This window comes from Rhineura floridana, chromosome 8 (genome assembly GCF_030035675.1).
Source record: "Rhineura floridana isolate rRhiFlo1 chromosome 8, rRhiFlo1.hap2, whole genome shotgun sequence".
In the NCBI taxonomy this organism is placed as follows: Eukaryota; Metazoa; Chordata; class Lepidosauria; order Squamata; family Rhineuridae; genus Rhineura; species Rhineura floridana.
In genome coordinates, this window is record NC_084487.1 from 42,010,823 (window position 1) to 42,035,622 (window position 24,800).

General features: G+C 43.5%; 2 protein-coding genes across 5 annotated transcripts; one reads left to right on the forward strand and one right to left on the reverse strand.

Annotated features, from left to right (window-relative positions):
- Positions 1–1,147: 1,147 nt before the first annotated feature.
- TST (thiosulfate sulfurtransferase) lies at positions 1,148–13,892 on the reverse strand. Its single transcript, XM_061639042.1, has 2 exons — positions 11,368–13,892; positions 1,148–1,650 (listed from the first exon to the last, which is right to left on the reverse strand). The coding sequence occupies exons 1-2, from the start codon at positions 11,960–11,962 to the stop codon at positions 1,352–1,354; spliced, it is 894 nt and encodes a 297-aa protein (XP_061495026.1). The 5' UTR covers positions 11,963–13,892; the 3' UTR covers positions 1,148–1,351.
- On the forward strand, positions 12,164–23,477 carry MPST (mercaptopyruvate sulfurtransferase). Of its 4 annotated transcripts, none has more exons than XM_061639037.1 (3): positions 12,164–12,383; positions 21,126–21,778; positions 22,704–23,477. In XM_061639037.1, exons 1-3 carry the CDS (start codon positions 12,367–12,369, stop codon positions 23,000–23,002), a joined length of 969 nt encoding a protein of 322 aa, XP_061495021.1. In that variant the 5' UTR covers positions 12,164–12,366; the 3' UTR covers positions 23,003–23,477. The 4 variants fall into 4 exon arrangements, with proteins under 4 accessions (XP_061495021.1, XP_061495024.1, XP_061495022.1 ...); XM_061639040.1 differs by lacking the exon at positions 12,164–12,383 and adding an exon at positions 13,409–13,554; XM_061639038.1 differs by lacking the exon at positions 12,164–12,383 and adding an exon at positions 13,571–13,901.
- Positions 23,478–24,800: the final 1,323 nt, after the last annotated feature.

Sequence of the window (24,800 nt, forward strand, 5' to 3'; positions counted from 1 at the left end):
AGGCCCTTCAGTGCTTCAGTGTGTGACTGCCTGCCTGGGAGGGGTTATTGCTGTCTCTAAGGTGCCCAGAAGTTAAGTCCTCCTCATAAATGTGTACCTCACCTCTTCCATGGTCTCAACTGAGGTGCCAAAGTACTTCTTGTGACTGAAGCAGGTCCTTGCCAGGTCTAGAAGTGTAGACAAAGAGGTGGAACTATAAGAAGTCACAAGTACGGTTGCTAAGGAACCATTCCCATCTGTGAGCTGTAGTTACTATGGGAACCCAAGTAAACATAGGTACCAGCTAAGAGTTATCTTCAGTAGCTTAACAAAAGTTCACATACTAAGTGGGGCCAAGCCATAACTATTGTCATAAAATATTATTTGGATCTGTTTTGGCCCCATCTTTCCAAAGATGTCAAATTGATTCATGTACCTTAACAAACCCCTCAGGGTAAATCTGGATGCGAAGCAGGGAATCCATGATTAGATCTCATGACTTTTTTTAAGCAGCCATGATGGATTAGACTAGGACAGTGGTGTCAGGGGAGGTTAACCCTTTCCTCCTGAGTTTTCAAATCACCTCCTTTTCCTGAAGGTGCCATTAGCTCTGCTAAGGAAAAAAAAGTCAAGTATGGCTATTGAGCATATCTTTATTCTGCAGTCATGCCTAAAGCAGTTTGTAGGGAAGGGTGATTTTGATCAGGGAAAGGGGTTATATCCCCCAGCATTTCTGCCCTAATCCAATTTGCCTCTCTCCCTCTTAAGATTTCTTTTTTAAAAAAGCATTAGAAGATCCTGTCAAGTGTGGTTTGCCCCAAGTCCCAAACACACAATATGGAAGTCAAATACACTGAAATCTATAGGATGTTAAGGACTATAGTACAACACAGTTTTAGGCATCCCTGTTGAAGAGAGACTTCTTTGTAGTGGCACCCAGACTTTGGAATCCACTGCTCTGGGAGATTTGTTTGGCCTTGTCTCTGATGTTATTTCAACATCATATTAAAAACTATGTTGTTTGTTTCAGGGTATGGGCTTGGCGGAATGTTGGATATGATCTCTCAGACTTTTGTTTGTTTACCTTAAGACTTGTACATTGTGTTTTTAATAATTATAGAATCTTTCCTGTTCTGACATCAGCTATGGGCAGTGACAAAAGGCACAGGGACAAAAGACTATGACCTGAGATTCTGTTTTTATTTAATTATCAGATTATGAAAACAAGATAGAAAAAAGCAGCATTTGATTAGAAAACTAAAAAATTATAAAAGACTATGAACTTCACATTTTTCCAGCCCTTGATCTTTGTTAGAAATTATTAAGAATTCAAATTTCAGAGCATGATCACAGCAAACAGACATTCCTTTGCTTATGCCTTATTGCGATTCCATTCAGAAATTTTATTCTCTGGTGGGGCACGATGATACCATTCTGACCAGGATCCATCGTAAATGGCCACATCTGGTTTACCACACAGGTAAGCTGCCAGGGCAATGTGGCAGGCTGTGACCCCTTTGCGGCACGTGGCAATCAGTGGCTTTGAAAGATCCAATTTCTTTTCCTGGAACATGCTCCGGATCTCTTCTGTGTTCTTCTTGAATCCTTCCTCAGTCAAGAAATTGAAAAAAGGCATGTTTAGAGTGCCTGGGATGTGACCTGGTTCAAGCCCTGAAATATGGTGAGAGAGAAAAGCAGGCATAAGGAAAGTTTCCAGGGAGACTCTGTGTAGATAGGATGGTAAAATAAACCAATGAGTAAATCTTTTATTAATTGATTGATTGATTGATTGATATCCTGCCCTTCCTCCCAGTAGAAGCCCAGGGTGGCAAACAAAAGCAGTAAAAACACTTTAAAACATCATAAAAACAGACTTTAAAAACATCTTTAAAATTATTATTTTTTTAAACTTTAAAAACATCTTTAAAAAAAGATTTAAAAACATATTTTTTAAAAAACAAGGTTTAAAAACATATTAAAAAGCAATTCCAACACAGACGCAGACTGGGATAAGGTCTCAACTTAAAAGGCTTGTTGAAAGAAAAAAGTCTTCAGTAGGCGCCAAAAAGATAACAGAGATGGCGCCTGTCTAATTTTTAAGGGATGGGATTAATTCTTAAATCTTTAATTTGAAGATGCCTACTGCTTATTCGTTAGAAAAATTACAGAGGTGAAGAATCAAGAAAAGGCTAGACAACCTACTGGTGAAGAGAATGTAAAAAGATGATTCCTTTAAAAAAACTCACAATCATCTGCAATTTTGTAAAAAGAATTGAGTTTATGGATCAAATAGCCTATTTCTGATACAGCACATTTCCAATCGGGGAGTGGGACACATATCTAGAAAACTTGCATTAAGCATTGAATCTAGGTAATCTCATTGAGCTGGGAATAATCACAAGCAGCATTGACTCAGGAAAACGGAACTGAGAAAGAGAGATCAATGGAAGAATCCTTGAGGATTTGCTTCAATCCACATTTCCTGGACTAATGGAAGACCATAGTTATCTTTTGCTTTTGCACTTCTTTGAATTTTGTTATGCAATTCCTAAGAAAAATACCAAAATGTGTACAAAAATGCACATTTTTGCATGCATTTTACCCTAAAATATGCATTTAATTTTTTTTAAAAAGTTCCAAAATAATGTGAATTTGTGTGTGTGCTTGTGTGCAGATTCATGCAGAAATAGAACAAATGAACTTAAGACTTAACATGTAAAACTGACACATGTAAGACTGAACTGTCTATCTATAGACCAATGATAACACAGCAGAAATACAATGAAGTTGTGTATGCAGAAAGTCTATTATATATATTAGTTTTAAACTCAAAGGATATTATTAAAAATGATATATAAGGACTATTATATACTGGTTAAGATATCAAAAACAGCTGGTATAGCACAGTGGGGAGGACAGCCTGGCTGGGAGTCCAGAGTCTGTGAGTTCAAATCCCTGCTCGTGTCTCCTGGGTGTCAAGGGCCAGCTAAAGATCACCCCCACAGTGAGTAGCTCAGGGGTTACTTGCCCTGCCACCTGTGCAACCGTGGGCAAGCTGCATAGTCCCAAGGAGCCCAGTTGCCCCCCCAGCTGGCAGTTGCGGACAAGGAAGTGGCTGGCTTGTGCAGCTGTGGCAAGCTGAGCAGGCCCTAGCCAGCTGGGAAGGACTAGCCTCAGAGGGAGGCAATGGTAACCCCCCTCTGAATACCGCTTACCATGAAAACCCTATTCATAGAGTAGCCATAAGTCGGGATTTACTTGAAGGCAGTCCATTTCCACTTCCAAGATATCAAAAATGTTTCCAACTGCATCACATGTAGAAGAGGAAGGATATATACCTTTCCCCACACATATGGTGGGAATGCAGCTATGCTTAAGAATATTGGAAAGAAATCATTCAGGGTAAAGTCATTGCAAGCTTTGCATTAAAGCTAAGTCCACTGCTTATACTTTCTGAACATATTAAAAACAGGTGGGAAAGGATCATATTGTTGTGGTTCCACATATGCTAAAGGTAGCACAGACACAGCTGGCAAAAGCTTGGAGAACAATTCCTCTGTTGAATGTTAGAAGAGGAAGATTGGAACATTATCATCAGGAAAAAAAATCACCATCTGCAAACTGGTATGGGGAGGGATGATGTAATCTATAAAGACTCTTCAAAGAAACTTTATTCAGTACTTGAATCAACACAGACTGAACAAATGGGTAACACTAGACATTTTGAGTATAAGAAAACTATTGATCTCAGGTTTATATTTAGAACCTAACCTATCATATGCAAATGTTGACAGTATGGAAATAATTAAAAGCAGAACAGATATTCACAGTCCAGAGTTTGGGTTTACAACACTCATCTCCTACTTGTCACTGTGATGTCCCTGTATATATAATACTGTAAATATGGTAAGTGCAGGTTTATTAGAGTATATGTGGTAAGTAGATTGAGTGAGAGGGGGGAGTACATGGGCTGGAATGTTGGAGAATGTTGTATGATGATTGGCTGAGGGTCTGCAGGTATAAATGAGAGGATGACAGTTGAGAGGGGGTTCGTGTTCATTTGGTTGGTTCTATGGGATGGTTTTGGATAGGGTGGATTGGATTAGGTGAGTAGTGAGGCAGGTTATTGATGACTAAGAAACATAAAGAGTAATGCATGTTATGAAACCACACGCTTGTTGACTATACCTTTAAGTAATCTTGTTATTCCCTGTGTATATAAATAAATAGTTATTGGTTTACCAAAACACCTGATCCATGGCTGGTTTTTCACAGACCAGAAGGGTGGGCAGGGCATATACCAAGGTTGGGAAACAGTATCAATGGTGACAACGGTGAAGACATAGTGTAACATCATCAGGTACCCAGAGCAACCCAGGGCTGTAATCTTTATAGGCACAAAGATACAGGGGGGTTGAGGCCGGTAAGTGCACCCAGACACAAAGTAGCAATAAGCCAGGAGGAGACAAGGCACAGTCTCAAGGCAATATTGTTTACAGGGAGTGTCTGGTGGTGCTGCCTAGCAGGGGGATCTTAAGAGATCTTTGCTAGAGCCGGTGAGAGAACTGTTTTGAGAGCAGGACCCTGAGGTGGGACTGTGACAAAGCGGTGACCACAGGAAGGAGCCTGACAGTCACATCTTCTGTGCTGGAAGCACTCCCCCCCCCCAAACAAAATTCCAGAAGTGTTATGGCAGGTTTTGATTTTTCAGGGATGAGGAATGGGCACTCTGCACATGGTCAACTACAATGTTCCAATTGTTACTTCACCTGTCCAAGTAGTGAAAGATATGTAGGCTAAGCCTTGCTGACCTCTGGCTGAGGTGACTACCTGATGGCCACAGTTTTGGGATGAGTTCAGATGAAAAAGCTAAAGAAGCCATGGGGGGTGGGGTTATTTTGTGTGCATGATGACAATTTATTTGAATATTTTGACATATCCTAAAGTGATAATATTCTAGCTAATCACATACTAGCTCACAGCACATTTCAAATCCTTCCTAGGAGGTGATAAGCCATGATCTCACATGTACAATATTTCTCAAATTTGTCTTTAGAGAACGTGCATGTTAAGCAGATAGACGGCGGGGGGGAATTTCCTCAGTTTATTTGTATTGAAAAGGGAGAATGCCTCAGTCACATATTGAAAGACAGGGGGGCATATTTGGGAAACCGTGTAACATGTCCCACCAAACTAAGAGCAACATACCAGCCAAGAATGCAGATCTCTGCTGATAGAGCTTATTGACTTTGCTGATGGCCAGATCAAAAGGTTATAGGTTACACAAAATACATGGCCTGAACTGTGTTAGTCTTGTTAGGTCACAAACTGTGCTCAACAATTCCTCAAGGCATTCAAACAACAGACCTAATCAAAACAGTCACCCTATGCTGGTTTCATTGCCCCATTGAACCTCATCTGAACCTCCTCTTCTCTTCCCCCACTTCCAAGACACACTGTGAAACTCATTTGCAAGGGCTTCCCATTAGTCATGTTGGCCATGACTCAGTTGGGTGATGGCATCTTAGCACCACCCTTTCACTAAGATAGCATCATCATGTGAAGCTTCAAGAAATTGTTGCATGCTTGGCAACACACAAAGAGAGATAGAGTGGTAAAATTGTGTAATTTCATACTGTGGACATCATGGTCTTACAGAGCCCTTCTCTTGACTTAATGGTCTTACAGTTGCCTCACCCTTGAGATCGCAATATGTGTTGTTTCACTTACTTAAAAATGTGGCAGGCCAGCACTGCTGTGTTTGGACACCCTCCTACTGGCCAGGGTCCTGGACCTCTGCCCCAAACTCTGGCCCTGATGGCACTGCTGCATGTGTGTGTGTGTACCCCAAAAAACACACACATTGTAAACAAAGAGGAGTGACTGGAATGCTGAACCTGCAGCAATTTTTTTTGGAAATATGCCACAGTTGGTCTGCCTCCACTGTTCCAGATGGATATTTTTCATCTCATTTGATTCTTGATTTGTCTCCTTTGTGCTCTACAGGAATTGACTTTGGAGCTCATTACTTCCCCTGGAGATTGTCTCAGCATTAAAGAGCTAAAAAATAATTGAAGTCAGTTTTTTTTAAATTCATCCTTTCCTTTTGACTAAAATAGTTTGGTCTTACACCACTTCCACTAGCTTCCCACCCCCATCTGTTCAAGCTATAAAGAGAACCAGAAAGACTATACTGTATAGTAATATATGGAACCTCAAAGCATACTTTCTCAGTAATATCATACAGAAACTAGGAGTCACTCAAAGCCAAGTTGCTTGAAAAATGTTTCTCATAAGTATCTTTCATATTCTATGATCTGAATAGCTGCAATTCTTATGTAGAATTCTTATAGGATGGGACACTGAGATGAACTAATTCGTATGTGAGTGTGTGTGTGTGTGTGAGAGAGTCCTGTCTTTTCTGAGAGATGCGTAGTCATTTTTCCAGTTTCTCATGCACTTTCATTTATTTATGGATTTTAATGCTGCCTTGCAAAGCAAAAGTTCTTAGTGCAGATTACAATAAAGATAACTGTAAAAGCATTGAAAAATAAAGCCAGTATCTAGAAAAATCAAATTTAAAAAAGTTTAAAACAATTCCCAATCCAAACCAATAATCTAATAAAAAAAGTTGTTCCACACATGGACAATTCAGCAGCATACATTTATTGCTATACCGCTTTAACGTGGAAGTGGAATCAATCTCCCTTTCTCCAGCCCCAAATGTTGGGAGGGCAGTCATTTTTCTTTGGGAAGGGTGTGTGTGTAAATTCTGCAGCTGTTCCACGTGTAAAAGAGAAGACAGAATTGCATTTTAGACTCTGAGCTTAATTATCTTACACATCCTCCTCTTTAGATGGCAGCAGTGGAGGCTAGTCTGTTAGGGCTAATGAGGCAATCCTCACCAACCTCACTCTACCCTCAGCCAGTCCCCAACAGCTTGGCTTCTTACTTATGAGCAGTCCAGCGGGTGGCCCTGGCTGTCAGCTTATTTCTCCTTAGTCTCAGTGTTGCCCCTTTGGAGAACTCAGCAGTGAAGAGGACGGGGACAAAACTAGAATTCGTTGGTTCCTCCTGTCATTGGCTCTGCCTCCACCTACTGCTGGTCTCCCTGCCTTCTGTCCTACCGGTCCCAATGGGTACCAGCCACCACTGGGTGGTAATGTGTATTACACAAACAATGGTAAGGCAGCTCTGCAGTGTTCAGGGGTTTGAGGTGGGGTGGGACTGCTTTAAGGATGACCCCAGGAAGATGAGAAGAGGGTCCAAAGGAGAACTGCATCCATGACTTCCTTTCTTTTGATTAGTAGTGATTCATACTGGTTAAGTTTATACCTGAGTTTTAATTTATTTTCTGGCTACCATGGAGGGCCCCAAGGGCCCATAGAGCTACCCCATAACAACCAAGATTTGGTGGTGAACTAACAGCCCTTGCTAACCATCACTGAGATGGGAGCTATGGAAGCCTGATCATCAGGGATGGGGAATCTCCAGTCCAGCACGTCTAGCTGGCACTTGGGACTCTCCCTTGGCCATGCCCCCTCCCCAGACCATAACCCCCACTGGCCCTGTTCCATACCCTTCTCAGGTACTTTGGCTTGGCTGGATGTAGAGGTGTGGGCCTAGAAATTCTGACTTTTTCATGGCTGGAGTGTGGCCTTCTGTACAAAAGTAAGAGTTACATCCATTGCCCTGCCCACTTTTGCATCTGGCTCCATCCACCACTGGCATGTGGCCGCTGGAAGGTTGCTGACAAGGGAGAACTGACCTGGTGCAAGCTCAGAGTATGCAGAAACAAGCTGGGACTAGTATCTTTATCAAACTTCCTTCATACAATTTGCAAGAGGCACAGGCAGGGAAAGAACAGGCCATATTCACTACAGCGCGGCACCAGAAAGCATATATTGTGCACTGTCTCTCCCAGAGACTATTATCCAAAATGGTTTCAAATCTGTGTTTTTTGGGTCACACAGCTACAGCTGTTATTTCAAAGGGCTTTTGCAAATGGGTAGTGAACTGCTGGAGTAAAACTGGTAAGTTGACCCACAGTCTGTTCCAAGAAACATAATAGCTGTGTGAACATAGTGATGTGATATTTTATAAGTGATTATGTATAAATGACTTTCTGAAGCAAACTGTCTCACGACAGAAAATTGCATAAACCCCAGCCTCACATGTAGTTTGCCACATATGATGAAGTGTATTTTACCACATGTATGGAGAGCTAAATAGCCACGTGCATATTCATCACATAGCAAATTGCATGGGATATTCACAACATTTCCTACACAGATGTCATTCTGTGCAGGAAACCACAGACCAATCCCTATGCTTAGAAGCAAATACCACCAAGTTCAATGGCACTCCTGGGACTCTCAAGTAAGTGTGTAGGACTGAAGCCTTATAACCCAATCCTTTGCATGTTTACCCATAAGTCCCACTGAGTTCAAGAGGAGAATCTGAGGCAGAGTTGGGCAACCTGTGGTCCTCCAGATGTTGTGGAATTCCAACTCCCATAATCTCTAACCAACATGACCAATTGTAAGAGATGATGGGAGTCAACATCTGGAGGGCCAGAGGTTCCCCATCCTTGATCTCAGGTAAGCATACATAGGATCACATCCTTAGGCTGCATTCCTTTGCAAAATTATTTGGTGTAAGCTCCATTGAAACAGTGGCACTTACTTCTGGGTAGAGCATCAGGATTCATGTGTTAAGTCTTGTGTGAAACACCTCAGATAATCTTGAAAGGGTTACATGGTAAGGACCCTGCCTTATGTTCAGACTTATCTAGACTCATTATTTGTGGTCAGTTAATCCGTGAGGCCTTTACATGAGTTCCTATTGCAGATGGATCCCATCTTCAGCATGAAGACCTCATTGTGAGGAATGGTCAGCACAGGATAGCAGCTGGGTATCCACACATAAAATGGAGGTGCTTACCTTGTGTAATCATTCCAATGGTCACCTAGTGCATGACAATAAATCCTTACTTTAGGAGGATTTATATACTGTTTAATAAAAAAGGGGGTTGTATCCAAAGCAGTGTCAGCTGAGTTCTGATAGCCCAATGGCACTTCTGTTATCTCTCCTTCCCCGGAGCCTCCCCCAAATCATCTTCGGAGTGTCCCCCAACCTTCTAGAGCTGATTTTGAGGGTGCATGTGGGGCTGTAGGGGAGAGAAAAGTTATGTTTTGCTAGCGCAAGGAAGTGTTGGATACTGCCCAATATCTCTAAGCGGTTTATATAAAATAGCATAAAATATTTATTAAAAATAGTGATTAAAAACTGACATAACAAAATTATCCAAATGTAGATAAAATCAACAGTTCTAAAAAAGAACATTTTGAAATAAAAATATTATGTATATTTGTTTTTAAAACTGTTGATTTTATCTGTATTTTATTATGTCTACTGTTTTTAATTCTCAGCACTCAAAGCAAATCACAGTGCTGAAGATTCTTTGAGAGAAACCAAGATTGTTCAACTAGTAAGAAACAAATATAAGCCTTGTATACTAGATAGAATCTGTGTACTCACATGCTGGGAAGGAGTGATTAGTCATCACACAGCAAAACAAACCAGGGCCAGGGTCAGCACCTGGAATCCTTGGGCAGCAACTGAGGCCCCGGGGTCCAGGAGGGTCCATCAGTGCTGACACTTACACTGGAGTCCAGGAGGGCCCACCCAGTAATTTCCCCATCTCAGTTTCACTTAGTGGTGGGCTGCTTCAAGCTGCCCACTCTTTTAAATGAAAATGTCCTGGAGAGATACTTTGTTGAAGGAGAGTGCTGTTGTGCTCAGGTCCTGCTTGCGGGCCTCCCATAGGCATCTGGATAGCCACTGTGAGAAAAGGATGCCAGACTAGATGGGCCACCGGTCAGATCCAGCATGCTCTTTTTATGTCCTTATTGTGGGAGATTGGTGGGAAGATCTGAGTGCTGCCACTGTTGATAACCTCACCATGGATGGGGGGCATTGATGTCAATGGAGGGTGAGTGGATGCTGAACAGGGGCCAAGATAGCACTTTGCTGGAAGGGGGGCAGACACACACCTTGGAATACGCAAACGTTATTGTCCCATGAAATTTTTTAAATCATTTATTATTAGTTCAATAAAATACAAATATAAGATATACAGTGCATGAATAAAAGGAGGGGGGAGGAAGAATCTAAGGAAATGTATAGTCATTGAGTAGATTTTGGAATACACACATATTGCTCATATTTATATCACCGGCCTTCAAACTGGATACACAAATAGGCTGGTGCTTTTGATACTTTTTCTTACAGCAACATGCTTTCTCTGCAGGAAAAAGTGTGAACAGTTGAAATATCATCTGGACTCCTTTAATTTTTCTGCTGGAACCAAAGTCCAGGATTGGCTGGGTATGGTAACACTGGGAAATAGTTAACCTGGTTTTTATTAGGATTCTGTACCATAAGGCTGCAATTCTGCTCTGACACATGCACAGATGCACAGCTTTCCCCCACACCCACTGCTTATGGCTTTTGCCCTTTGTCCAGGCTGATCAAAAGTTACAGCTCAGCAATCTCCTCTGCATTGCCAGAGAGGGGAAAAGAGCATATAAGAATCTGAGACAGGTCTTTGGGACTTTTTGGGTAATTATTTGGAGTGGCTGTTTTCTAGACAAAAGGCAAAGACTAGTCAAGCAGGTTCTCTGAAGTATACAAAAAAGAGCTACATGAATTGAAAAAGCAGCAGTATCACATTACAGGAGAACCTGTTTCAGCTGTGCACTGTACTTCTTTATTCATTTTTATGTACATTCATAGCTCTCCTTGCCTCCAAGGAGTTCATGGTGCTTCCCCTCCCCATTTTATCCTCATAAAATTTTTGGACAGTGTTATTGGCAAGCATCAATGCCAACAAGTGCAATTGTTACTACTAGATTGTGCTGGTAACAGATGCAAAGCCCAAAAGAAAAAAAGTGGGCCCGCTACTCTTCTGACCACCCCCAGTTTATATAACTAATTGCTTATGCCATTGGAGGAGGAGGACAGAAATATAACTAGAAGTCTCCCAGTACGTGATTTTTCCAGGACATTCCATTCTTCCAATGCACCAGGGAGGAGGGCAAAAATCCTGAGTCTAAATGTGTCTGGCCTTTGGAAGAAATCTGGTTCTGCCTGTGGACTCCCTGCTAGACCTCCTGTCCTATGCATGTTTGCTTGGAAGTATCTCATTTTGCTCAGCAGGGCTTATTTTTAGGCAAGAATGCACAGGCTTGTAGCCCAAGTGCACAAAAGGGAGTAAAGAAGTGACTCTGCTGTAGTGGAAGATGAGCATGGAGAGAGAGCCACATCAGAATTAATGTGAGTAGACATTCCTTTAGGGCTGAAGGCATTTCCAGGTACTGTTCCTACCTTGTGTCCCTGGCTCGGGTTCTGTCCCTCGAAATCTCCCTTCAGATCTGGAATCCACCACCTGGAACCGCTTGGATTCCAGGTTCTCCACTATATCTTCATAGGTCTTCACCAGTGATCTGTCAAGGCTGGCTTTAAAAACCGCCAGCTCCGTTCTGGTGATCTCCGATGTCACAGGGTGACCTTCTTTCACCCAGTTCTTGAACCCCCCATTCAGCACTGAGACAGTTCGGTGCCCGAAGACCCGGAACATCCACCAAGCCCGTGGTGCGTAGAAACTGCCCAAGTTGTCTCCATCATACACAACTACGTGGGTCTGACTGCTGATGCCCAGGTTGCCAACGTACTCGGCAAAGTGTTTCTCACTGGGAAGCATGACCTCATAAGGAGATGACTTGTCTTTACACTCCTCGATATCAAAAAAGGAGGCACCCGGGATGTGCCGTTCCCTGAATTCTTTCTGAGCATCTCTCGTCCCAGGTTCGTACCAGGAGGCATCCAGCACACGCAGCTCAGGCCCAATCTTATTGGCCCGCACAGCTTCTGCTAGCCATTTGGTGGAGACCAGGGCTCTGTATAGCACTTGCTGCACCATGTCAGCCAAGACGCTTGTTAATGGGTGAAGAAAGAGACCTGAGTTAGCAGAAGGGAATGTGGAGAAAGGGGAGGGTCTCAAAAATCCCAAGCCCTGGTATCTGGTTCAGCACCAATCAACAAACAAGAGGCGGGGAGACAAGGATGAACTACATTCATTTGCATGCAGGCCTGTACTTTGTCCGGACACAGGACCTCCCCCAAACTAGCTGCTAACTGCAGAAGACCTTTTCTCTCCAAACATTTGGTCGGTTTTGAGTACTTTGATCTAGCGGTGAGAGAGAGCAAATATCTCTCCTGCTTCCTTCAATTTGCTTTGTGTTCTTCCCCCCCTCCCCCCTCCTTACAGAAGGACCTTAGAGTGAGAACACCAGCTATTTGGCGACGTACTGTAACAAGAAGAAAATGTCTCAGGCTCCACAGTAAGTGATGGTACAACGGTGTGATGTGATTGGCTGAACCCGCAGTGGGGCAAAAGGCAAAGCCGAAAGAGGAAACTACCGAGTCCCAAAAAGGCTGAGAATGTGGAGTCGCAAAGGGCAAAGCATTTCCTGCGAATGCAAGAGGAAAAGTTGTAAGAGAAGTCAGTATATAGACTCCCAGCTACTTAAGACTATCCAGATCCATTAAGGGCACATTGCACTCCACTGCAACTGCTGTTGCATATGCATGACAGACCCGTGGTGCGTAGATAGTTTTCATTCCCAAAGCATTAACCGGGAGCTGAGATGACAGCAGAGAAAAACATTAAAACTAGCAAACGCCGTTGAGTCCTGGACTCTGTTCCGGAGAAAATTTCATAGTTCTGAAATAGGAACAGTAATGCTGTAGACCTTTACACACTTAATAGGAATTAAGCCCTGTGAAACACAGGGGGCCTTGCTTTCAAATAAGCTTACGTATAAGGACTGCATATAGAACCGTTGAGTTGTATGGTTGTGGGAAATCAGATTCCATCTGGAGAGAGGGTGCCTGACACTTTTAACACACAGTAGCATTAAAGAACTCACTCAAGGTCACAAAGTCAGTCTGTGGCAGAGAAAAAACAAAGCAGAAAACATGATCCACGCGCCCCAGACTTTCCACAAGTAGAAGCAGTTAATGGACCAGCATTCCTTTTCTTGCTTTATCTTTGCCTCTCAACACACATTCGTTCTGAGTTCCTCCTCCTTGTCTATACCACTGAGAGCGTGATGACAGGAATGATTTCTCTTTATTGCTTCGGCTGATGAATTTCCTGCAATTTGTGCAAACATTCGCTTCGTTTTTGTTTTAAAACACCAGGTTCGATGGGGAGACAGGACGGTTTACTGTGGTGTAAAACTAGCTAGGAGCCAGTAATACGTGGCTATGAAAGAGTCTTCTCGGGCTTTTTAGCTCTCTCGGCTGCGTTTTAAGAAACATGCCTCGCTATAGGGCCACCCCGCGAAGCAACCCTTCCCCTCACCAAATACGGACCCGTCTCGCCTCTTTCTTAGGTTTTTAGGTGCAGCAGCCTGCCGTCGCAGGAAGGGAGTGGAGGAGCACGGATCAGATTTCAAACCCAAAAGAGGGACTCGAAAGCTTAGTGCTTCGTCTAATCTTAATTCCTCGGTACGGCCACAGAAGGAAACCGAGGCTGGTTCCATGGTTCGCGTCGGAAGGGGCCCCAATCTCCTTGTTCAATTTGGCCGTGTTGTGCCGGTTTCCCCCTCTTTCCTGCCATGAGTTGGTTTGCCCCAGGAACTCTTTTCTTCCACTGGTTGATAAAAAGGGATGTGGCCTTTGTCTCCACCCAAAGTTAACGTAAGAGGGAGGCAAAGGGCGCCTTAATGGACGGGGAAGAAGCCTGCCTGAGCCGGTAGTGGTGCGAAGCGAGCGTGGTGTCATCGGCCTCCGGGCAGCCAGGGGAGCAATCCGAAGGACGCAGAGGTACCCCGGACAGTTGGTGGGATGAACAGGTGGATCCTGTCGGGAGTTAACGGGGCTTATAGCCTTAAGGGGGAAGTCTAGAGAGAAAGTCCCGCCCCATCTAATCGGTGGTTATCTGATCCTACAGGAATTTCCCCTACTCAGGATCTGCGGCTGCGGACAGGGAATGTGGGCGCTCGCCTTGCAGATAAGGATCTGAGGATTAGGCTAGTGGAGGGGTGTAAGCGAGCGAAGGGCAGGGCATGCTCTCTTTGCAGGAGCAGCCTGCTCGCTCCGCGTGATCTTGGGTCCGTCACTTATCTTTCATGCTAACCTACCTTTTAGGGTTGCTGGAAGTATAAAATAGAACTATGCATGCTACATAAAAAGAGCCCTGCTGGATCAGGCCCAAAGCCCATGTAGCCCATCGGCCTGTTCTCACAGCACTCTCCTCACTTGTGGTTCCCAGCAACTGGTATACAGAAGCGTACTGCCTCTGCCAGTGAAGGTAGAACGTAGCCGATGTGGCTAGTAGCCGCTGTTAGCTAGCTTTATCCTCCATGAATTTGTTTAATCCTCTTTTAAAGCCATCCAAGTTGGTGACCATTGCTACTTCTTGTGGGAGCAAATTCCATGGTTCAACTATGCACTGTGTGAAGAAGCACTTTCCTTTTGTCTGTTCTGGATCTTCATTGGATGCCCCCAGTTCTAGTATTATTAGGGGTGGGGGGGACTTAGCCCTGTCCACTTTCTCCACATGCACAATCTTATACACCTGAAGCATTTATCTCTCTCCCCTCCCCCTTCTTTCCAAACTAAAACAGCTTTAGCTCCTTGGAGGAAATGTGAGATATAAATGCCGTTAAGTAAATAAATAAATCTTCGTTGGAGAAGGAAGCAAACGCTCCATTACAGAATGCTGTTGCTGCTCTTCACATCCTAGTCTTGGGGAAGTCAGAAGCTATAATGTATGCAATAAGAGGAGCTGGGGCTCATTTGGAAGTCAGATCCGCACCCCAACCCAGAGACCTTTACCCATAATTCCACAAAGGGTGGGCTTAATCGGAAGCAGTGCATTCAGTCACTTTCTCAGTGTCATAGGTCGGCCCCAGAGCATGTGCAGAGTGCATTCCTAATGACAGTCAGGAATTAGAACCAGTTGTCACAGAGCTCAGGGTTCCAAGAGAGAGACTGACAGTCAGAGGAAGTGTTTTCCAAGCAGGGTTCAGTGAAGGGCTGCAAACATTTTATTTTTATTTTTGCTGAAATTTAATCAATTAGATCAATCAAATAAAAATACGCCCTCTCAGTTAATTCAGACAGCAGGTAAAAAAGCCATATAAAATTGTGTTTTTTAAAACACACACAAGAATTTACAAAAATCGCTGTGTTGACCACAGACTTTAGAAGAAGCAATCTCCCCTTCTCATGCACACGGGATGGAGTTTATTTGCATTCACTTATGTATTTAATTAAAAATAATTCTGTTCTAACTTTCCACATATGTGCTTGATGCTGCTTACATTAAAAACTGCAAAAAAGCTTAAGGCAACCTCTTAAATCCAATAAGCACCACAACAGAATATGATGACAAAGGAAAATCAGCAGCTGCGATAATCAAGAATCAGGACAAAGTGGGGGAGTTCAGAACAGTTTTTACTTGATAAGTAAAGGATAAAAGTAATGAAGGCAATTGGACCAATCTAGGAAGGGCAGTCCAAAGGTGGGGTGTCACTACTGAGAAGGCCCTGTCTCTGGTTGCTGCTGCCTAACTTCCAAATGTGGGGGTACCATCTCTGATGACAACCTAAGTCAGGAATGGGGAGCATATATTCCAGCTGTTGTTGGACTACAACTCCCATCACCCCCAACCATAGGCCATGCTGGATGGAGCTGATGGGAGTTGGAGTCCAACAACAGGTGGAGGGCCACAGTTTTCTATCCTTGTCCTAGGTGAATGGAATGCCTTCTTCAGAATTGACTATAGAGGATGACAAGGTCAAATATCTGCAGGAGTAGTAGCTAGACTACCATAGGGGCTAAGATCAGTAGAGCAGTTGCGTTATTTTAAACTCTTGATGGTCTTTAGGCTCTTTAGATGGTAATGTATATTACATCACCTATTTCAAAATGTGCTTAGCTAACCATGCCGCAGTTGGAAGCCTTCCTGCTCATTCTTCTGAGTGGAGCCCCGGTCTTAGGCCCCATAGTTCAGCCCCGATGGCACCACTGCCCAAGATTCCCAATGCATCACCATCCTTACTTTGCATAGAGCACTCATCCAGGTCAGAAGCAGCATGAGTGAATGTTTAAGTTGCATTCCCTGTCTCTTCCAGGCTGATGGGACCTCACCTCACTGAGGATTCCTGGCCCAAGCCCTGCCCGCCCTGCCCGCCCCGGCCGCCCCGGCCGCCCCGGCCGCCCCGCCCGGCAGTCCTGGAGCCAGCACTACCGTTTTCTAAGAGAGTGTCTGATGAGATGTGTGTATGCATTACCTAAAAGCAAAGAAAGTGTGCTTTTCTCCATCTTCAGACCTGGCTTTCATCATATGCAGATTTAATCAATTAAGCAGAACACTCTTGGATAAGGCCAAGGGTGGTTCTAATCAAGCAGCCTGTTTCTAACAGTGGCCAGACTTCTGGAGAGCTTGCAGGCAAAGCATGAAGGCAACAACCCTCTCCTTGTATTTCTCCCTCCATGGAGGTTCTATTTAGTTAGGGCAAATAATAACCATTGATAGACCTATATTCCCATGAATTTGCCTGATCTCCTGTGAAGGCCCTCTAAGCTGGTGGCCATCACCACATCTTCTGGCAGCAAATCCCATAAATTAATCAAGTATAATTCATGTAGTTAATTGACTAAGGAAGCAATCTAAACCCAAGATCCTCTGGGATGAAGGGGGTTTGGAATAGGCAGATCTCCAGCTGAGCCAGGGATACACTCCCTGAAGTCCCCAAAGCTCTCTGGGCGGTTTACAACAATTAGCCCCGCTCCTGAACAGAGTTTGGAATAGGGGTGACTTTGGCTTAATTTAGGCCAGTATAAATTACACTGGCTTCCTGCATTTTGGGTTGCTTTGTAAGGCTGTAGATCAGTGCATGCTTACCAGGCAATAAATGCCATTGAACTCAAGGTGCCTTTGTTCTGAGTGCATACAGAGCATGGCGCTGGCTGGGGCTGATGGGAGTTGTAGTTCAAAAAAGTAACTTTTCCAAGCTCTGACTTTGACCTCCAACACCTGATGAGATATATTTTTAGGACCCAGCCTATTCTGACTGTAAATTGTTTTAACTCAAGGTGAGCCAATGTGGTGTCCCCCAGATGTTGCTGAACTAAAATTACAATCATCCCTAATCATTGGCCATGATAACTTGGGCTGATGGGAGCTGGAATACATCAACAGCTGGAGGGCAGCATGTTGACTATCCTTGTTTTAATTCATTTTAATATTGGATTTTTATATTGTTGTAAACCCACCTTGGAACCTTATGGTGAAGAGTAGGTCAGACATCCAATTATTAGTATCATTATTATTTTATTTAAAAATAATAATTTATAATGGGACAAAATAGAGGAAGGCATTCCACTCATGCTCAGACAGTCTCTTTTTATTATTATTAATTCATATGTTCAAGGGATGAGCCCTGATTTTTGAAGATGGTTCCATGTCTAAACTCTGCTGAGTTTTGTCTTGGATTATACTCTGGTTATTGGCAAAACATGCCATGGGAAAACCTGGCTCTCCTGGATAAGGAAATTGGATTTTAATGGAGGAGATTATTATGGAGATGTGTTCAAGTATGAGAAATAAACCTATTGGAAAGCTGGGGTCAGCTGACCAAGGCTCCAGACTGGCATGGAAAATAAAGGGTGTGTGCACCACATGTGTGGGTTCACACATCCACTTAAATGTCCAGTCTATTGAAAGCTGACAGCCTGCTGTGTTTTGGTGGATTTATGCAACTCAACATGGTGTTCTTTCTGATACTTTGATTGTGACTTTGGGTGTGAGAGCATTCATTGTTCTGAAAAATTAAAAAATAAATTAGAAGTAGGTCAGTGATAGTCTATTAATATCCCCCATTGGCACAAGTGGTAGTGTTTACGGCTCCAACATGAGTAGCACACATTAATGGCAGAAGAGTGAAATACACACACTCATTCCTTTCTGACAGATAGTCATTCTGTCTCCTGTTCAAAAACTTCCAGAGGAGAAGGCGGACATATTTTTCCCAGGCTGTGTATGTTCCATTAAATCAAGGAACGTGGTCTGTTTTCCCTTACCAGCCAACCTAAATCTGCTCCATTTCTCCTTGAATTTAATTCTTCCTGTCTTCCCCTCCCAGCAGCCCTTGCAAACAGTAGGTCACATAAATCTTTGAGGCAACATTTTGGAATGAGTAAATATTTGAAAACTATTGCTGTGCTCCTTCTAATCTAAATCATTCTTTTCTCCAAGTAGCTGAACAGCACATTGCCCTTCCATGGTTGAAAACATCTGGAAAATGTTGCCATAATTTGAGAGAGAATCCCCTCAGATTTTGGGTAACCAATCTAGCATAGGCTCCTAAGAAAATTTAATATACAAAAGAAACAATAGCCTCTGTGTCTGGGTAAACACAAAAGGGGAGACAGTGGGAATGAGCACATTAACTCCATCTCCTTGCTGTTTTCATTGCTCTCCACAACTTGAGCCCCATCTGCACTACACATTAAAGCTGTATCAAAACCGTTTAAACAGTCACGGCTTCTCCCAAAGAATTCTGGGAATTGTAGTCCGTTAGGGGTGCTGAGAGTTGTTAGGGAAGCCCCCTCACGGAGCCACAATTCCCAGAGTGGTTTAACAGTTAATCCCTCTTCCCAGGGAACTCTGGGAATTCCAGCTCTGTGAGGGGAATAGGGATCTCCTAATAACTCTCAGCAGCACCCTTCACAAATTACAGCTCCCAGGAGTCTCTGGAAGAAGCCATGGTTATTTAACTACTTTAAAAGTATATTGCAGATGGGCCCTTGGAGAATGAACATATGAGTGGGCAGCCTCCTGTACTCATGGACGCTGTCTATGCATTTTAGAACCCTCCAACTCATGGAGAGTAATCTGAAAGGGGGTGGTGGAGCTAGTGTGCTCATCGCCTTTCCCTTCCCTAGAATGTTTACCGTAACCAGTATCGGAAAACCTGAAAAAGGCTGACATATTTTGTTAGCTTTGTAATGTGGGAATACTGCAGCTTAGTGGGTAAGGTATTGTGTATGTTGTGCCATATCATCTTCATTATGGACTGGTATTGCCCACTGTGTGTGAATCCTTGATGACTAGTAGGTGAATGTGTGAACAGACACCAGTGAATAGTATGCAAACCCTGGGTTTATAGGAAACTGCTGTTTGTGTTTAAGTGTGCAACAGTATCATTATAATTATTAAAATATATTATTCACCCTTCATCCAAAGGTTTCAGGGTGGGTTACAACAGTGGGTGGGTTTAAAATAACCAAAACAACCTTAAAACATAACATCACAAAAAAATAGGATGAGTCCTAAAAATATACATCTCAGGTGTCAGGGCAAAGAAGTGCATCTTCAGCATTTGCCTGAAACTGTACAGTGAAGTTGCCAGATGCATCTCGGTGGGGAGGGGGTTCCACAACTTAGGGGCTGCCACAGAAAATGCCCTCTTCCGGGCCACCATCTCCTGAGCCTCTGAGGGTGGCACAACTACCAAAAGAACCCCCTCTGCTGATCTCAACACCTGAGAGGGTCATTCACACACAAAAATCACCGTGTGATGTTGCACTAATCAAGTGATGAACACACATGTTCAAAAAATGCAGCTGTCAATCACAGTGCCCTGGTGATGAAGGAACTCTCAACAGCCTTTGATAGCCCCCCTGCCTCAGACAGCTGTGGCTGTGGTTAAAGAACCAAACCACAGTTTATTCAGTTTTCTCGCTGTGTGTGTAGAATAAACAAAGAAATAGGAGGGAGAAAGCAGAATTGGGACATCCCCATAGCAACAGGTTATGGAAGAGGAGCATGGGAGCTGCCATATAGCTATTTTCCCCATGGTTTCAGATAACCTTATGCTAGGGGTGCTGTCAATTGACATTGAACATCTGGCTGTAAAGGAAACTTCCTGATCCATTAAACCATAGTTTTTTTCATGATATCTGAACTAGGACTACAAATCAGAAACAAATTTTGATCCTGGTTTGTAATTCTGGTTTATAGGGAATGCTTAAACCAGAGGTCCCAGTTCAGATGTCACGAAGTAACTGGTTTAACAAATCAGGAGGTCTCTTCTGCAGTCAGGCGTGCCAGAGGAGGGAGGAGTGCTTGAGTTCATTATTCATTCCTGCTCCATTATACCAGGGTTTGTTGGATCAAGAGCATTACATCTTAACCCAGCCATACAACAGGCTGAATTTGTCTTTCTGGTTGTCTACATTCTATTGTGTACATTGAATTGTATCCAACTAAGTTCTACTTAAAGTCAGGATCATTTAGACCATGTTATTCCCGATATCTATGTATGGAGGTGAAAGTTGGACAGTGAAAAAAGTGGATAAAAGAAAAATCAACTCATTTGAAATGTAGTGTTGGAGGAGAGCTTTGCGGATACCATGGACTGAGAAAAAGACAAATAATTGGGTTTTAGAACAAATTAAACCAGACCTATCACTAGAAGCTAAAATGATGAAACTGCGGTTATCATACTTTGGACACATAATGAGAAGACATGATTCACTAGAAAAGACAATAATGCTGGAAAAACAGAAGGGAGTAGAAAAAGAGGAAGACCAAACAAGAGATGGATTGATTCCATAAAGCAGCCTTTTCCAGCCAGTGTCCCTCCAGATGCTGTTGGACCACAACTCCCATCAGCCTCAGCCAGCATTGCCAATGGCCAGGAAATATGGGAGTTGTGGTCCAACAGCATCTGGAGGCACACTAGTTGGGAAAGGCTGCCATAAAGGAAGCCACAGACCTGAACTTACAAGATCTGAACAGGGTGGTTCATGACAGATGCTATTGGAGGTTGCTGATTCATAGGGTCACCATAAGTTGTAATCGACTGGAAGGCACATAACAACAACAAAAGTTCTACTTAGAATAAACCCATTGAAGTTAATGGACTTAAGTTAGTAGTGTTCATTAGTTGGGTCTACTCTGAGTATGACTAACATTGGATATAACCCATTTTGATATTTGAGGGATAAACTTTTCCCCATTGTAGGGATGATGATGTTTGTTGTATTGTCTTCTTTCACCACAGTGCAGAAAGTCCACTGGAATCCCAAATACCATCTGAACCCGAAGAGGATTCAGACACAATGTCTCAGCAGCTTCTCTACCGGGCATTGGTGTCAGCTAAATGGGTGTCTGAAGCCATCAAATCTTCTCAAGCTGGGTTGGCTGTGCGGCTCTTGGATGCCTCTTGGTATCTCCCCAAAATGAAGCGGAACCCCCGGAGTGAGTTTGAGGAGCGCCACATCCCTGGAGCTGCATTCTTTGACATCGATCAATGCAGCGATCGCACGTCGCCATATGATCACATGCTACCCAGCCCAGGGGATTTTGCAGAGTATGTGGGCAAGCTGGGTGTGGGCAGTGACTCCCATGTCGTGGTCTATGATGCAAGTGACCAGGGCTTGTTCTCGGCCCCTCGTGTCTGGTGGATGTTCCGAGCCTTTGGGCATGATGCTGTTTCCCTCCTAGATGGTGGGCTGAAGAACTGGCTGCGGGAGGGGTTCCCAGTCAGCTCAGGGAAGAGCCGGCCTGTCTGTGCAGAATTCCACGCCTCTCTGGACAAATCGCTAGTGAAGACCCATGAGGACATTAAGGAGAACATTGAGTTACGCCACTTCCAGGTTGTGGATGCACGGCCTGCAGGGCGGTTCATGGGGACAGAGGCAGAGCCCCGGGAAGGTAACACATCTCTTTAGGCCTTGAGGGTAGAAGAGTTGGGTTGTTTTAGCTTGGCAATTAAGAAGGGAAGGTATCAGTGCAGGAACAAGAGAGGAAACCTATAGGTCAGGGTTGGGGAGTTGCAGACCTCTGTATGTTTCTGGACTACAGTTTCCATCATCCCTGGCCATTGGTCATGCTTGCTGAGGCTGATGGGAGTTGTAGTTCAGCAACCAGGTGGGCCAAAGGTTGTCCGCACCTGCTTTAATTCAAGGCGTGGTCAACCTCTTGCTAGAGATCAGCTCAAGGTCTTGGCTTTAAGGATCACTTTTCCCTGCCTCAGTCACATATGCTCAATGGAAGAGCTCTGTAGAGCAGGAGTGGGGAACTAATGCCCTCCAGATGTTGTTGGACTAAAACTTCCATCATCCCTGACCATTGGCTGTGCTAGCTGGGGGTGACTGGAGTTCAGCAAACATCTGGAGGGCTTCAGGCTCTCAGCAGAAAAATACACCATACTCTGCCCAACATGTTTCAATTAAGATCTTTACCAGGGCCACTGTAAAAAATAACACAACTGTATTCTCCAAAGGTTCTGTTGCAAAATGATTCCTGAAACACACTTTAGGCTTAAAGAGTTTCATCTCCTCTTGCTTGCTCAGCAATACAGAAGATGCTAGTTTGCAGCGAGGACTTACTGTTATAGGTAAGATTTGGTCCTGATCATGCATAGAGCAAGTTCTGCAGACAAGTCATAGAAGGTGGACCCTTGCACTCTGTTCCTAACATGGATTGATTTAAATGAAGGCAATCTGAATTGCAAAAGAAAAGACCAATATAAATTGAGTTTCCCACTTTGAAATTGATCTATTTCTTGAGCAAGCGTGCATCCTGATTGGTTGCTACAACCATTTTTATACCTTTTCTTTGTTTTAACTTCCTCCAGGAATTGAGCCTGGTCACATCCCTGGCTCAATGAACATCCCTTTCGCCGACTTCCTGACTGAATCTGGCTTGGAGAAAAATCCAGAGAATATCCGTAGTTTGTTTCAGGAGAAGAAGGTGGATCTCTCCAAGCCCGTCGTAGCCACTTGTGGTTCAGGAGTCACTGCTTGCCACGTGGCCCTGGGGGCATATCTGTGTGGCAAGCCTGATGTTGCCATCTATGATGGTGCTTGGGTGGAGTGGTTCATGCGGGCACTGCCTGAACATATCATCTCAGAGAGAAGGGGGAAAAGCCTGTGAGGTGTGGCCTCCTGCCTCAACAGGGGCAGAAACATTGCCTTGTAAAGGGGAAGGGGATGGCCTTTAAAAATCCTGTCTTAAGATGTCCCTGCTGATGAGTGAAGCTTGTTGATAGTGAATCTGGGCTTCTGCTGCCCCTTTGCTTGCCTACATTGCTGGGCATGAATGATTTCCTTTGTTCACAGCAACTTGTCTGGGTGGAAGAATGCACTGATTGTAGGATGGCAGATGGTGAAATAAATGTTTTAGGTTGTACATGAGAATTCTGGAGGTCCAGCCACATTGGGCACACCACAGGAAAGTGGTTACTTATGGAATTAATCTTGCACTTTGACCATGGCAAATTGTGTCATTTTTCTGAATACACAGTACCAATCATTTCCCCCCATGAACTGGTTTCCACTCATTTTTTAAAAAAGTAAATGTGAGATTATGATTTTTTTAAAAAAATTAAAAGCATCTTAAGGTATTTAAATTATTTTGTTTGTTTTTTGCCCTGAAGTGGTTGAATCTAAAGCATTTTGTTCAGGACACCATATGTTGCCAATTAGAACTTCAATTAACACAGTTCTGTGCTTGACCATATGGGCGTAAATACCAGAAAAGCATCACCACCCATTGAATCAAGCTGTACTTGGGAAAGTACATAAGTTTCTTGTCTTCACAGAGCTGTTACCTCTTTCTGCAACCAGTGAGGAAAGGTGTTTCTTAATCCTCCTTGGGAGGTATGATAGGAGGGCAAGTGCACCATATGGGGAGAAGAACAGTTCCCTCACCCTCTTATGTTTCAGGCCACTTGCTAGTATTTCTCTGGAGCTGATCTCTAGTCAACTTCCTAATTCCTCTTCTTGACAAATAATTATGGGTAAGCATGCCAAAGCAACAAATTCTTTCTCTTAAAAAGGGCTGTTTGTTCTGTCCTAGGCAGTAATCCTAGCTGGGAGATGGGGTTCTAGCCCAAATGGGGACTTACGTTAGGCATAAACTTCAGGACTGTTAGCACCAGTCCCAGATCCAGGAAGAAAAAAATGGGTCAGGCATAGGTCAAATTCAATCATGGCAACGTCAGGCAAAGCAAAGATCAAAGCCCCAAAAGCAAACAAGCAAGGTAGATAGCATCCTGAATATCTCCAAGTGGAGTCTAGCCAGGAATCAAACAATGCAGGCGTAAATGTTTCATTAACCAGCAAACTCAGACAGCGCCTTAAATAGGGCTGCAGCTTCCTTTAAGCAGCTAGCCATCACCACCCTCTTAAAAGGGCCCAAATGGATGGTGCTCCTGTTATACTGGTAATGCACTGCTAGTACAGTACGTGCTTTTTATATGTGACAATGTATGTGACACTCTTCAGACTGTCCTGAAAGGAATAGTTCAGATATACATATTTGACACCTACTCCTATCAGGGTGTCTCCCCTCCTTCTGTCAGTTCTGTTCACCTGCATTAGAGTTTTTGAAAAAGAGTTCTTTGCTGAAAAATAACAAGCATTGAAAGGAAGATATAGAATGGAACTTTAAAGTTGGATAATTCACTGTGCTGCTGTTCAGACAGAAAACATGCATAAATAGGTTTGAAATGCAATATACAAGGATATTTCACATTTTGTGCTATGTTCTTATTTTGGGGGGTTTCTTTCTAAAACCACTGCAAAGGGTTGATTCAATCTTATTGTGTAGCAAAGGAAAAGTAAGCAACAGCTATGGCTGAAACTTGTCATACTGACACTGCTGAAGTGTTCAAAACCTAGCTTTTCTGTGAACCTTTAGCACAGCCCCCTAGTTCCCATGCCTTACTGCA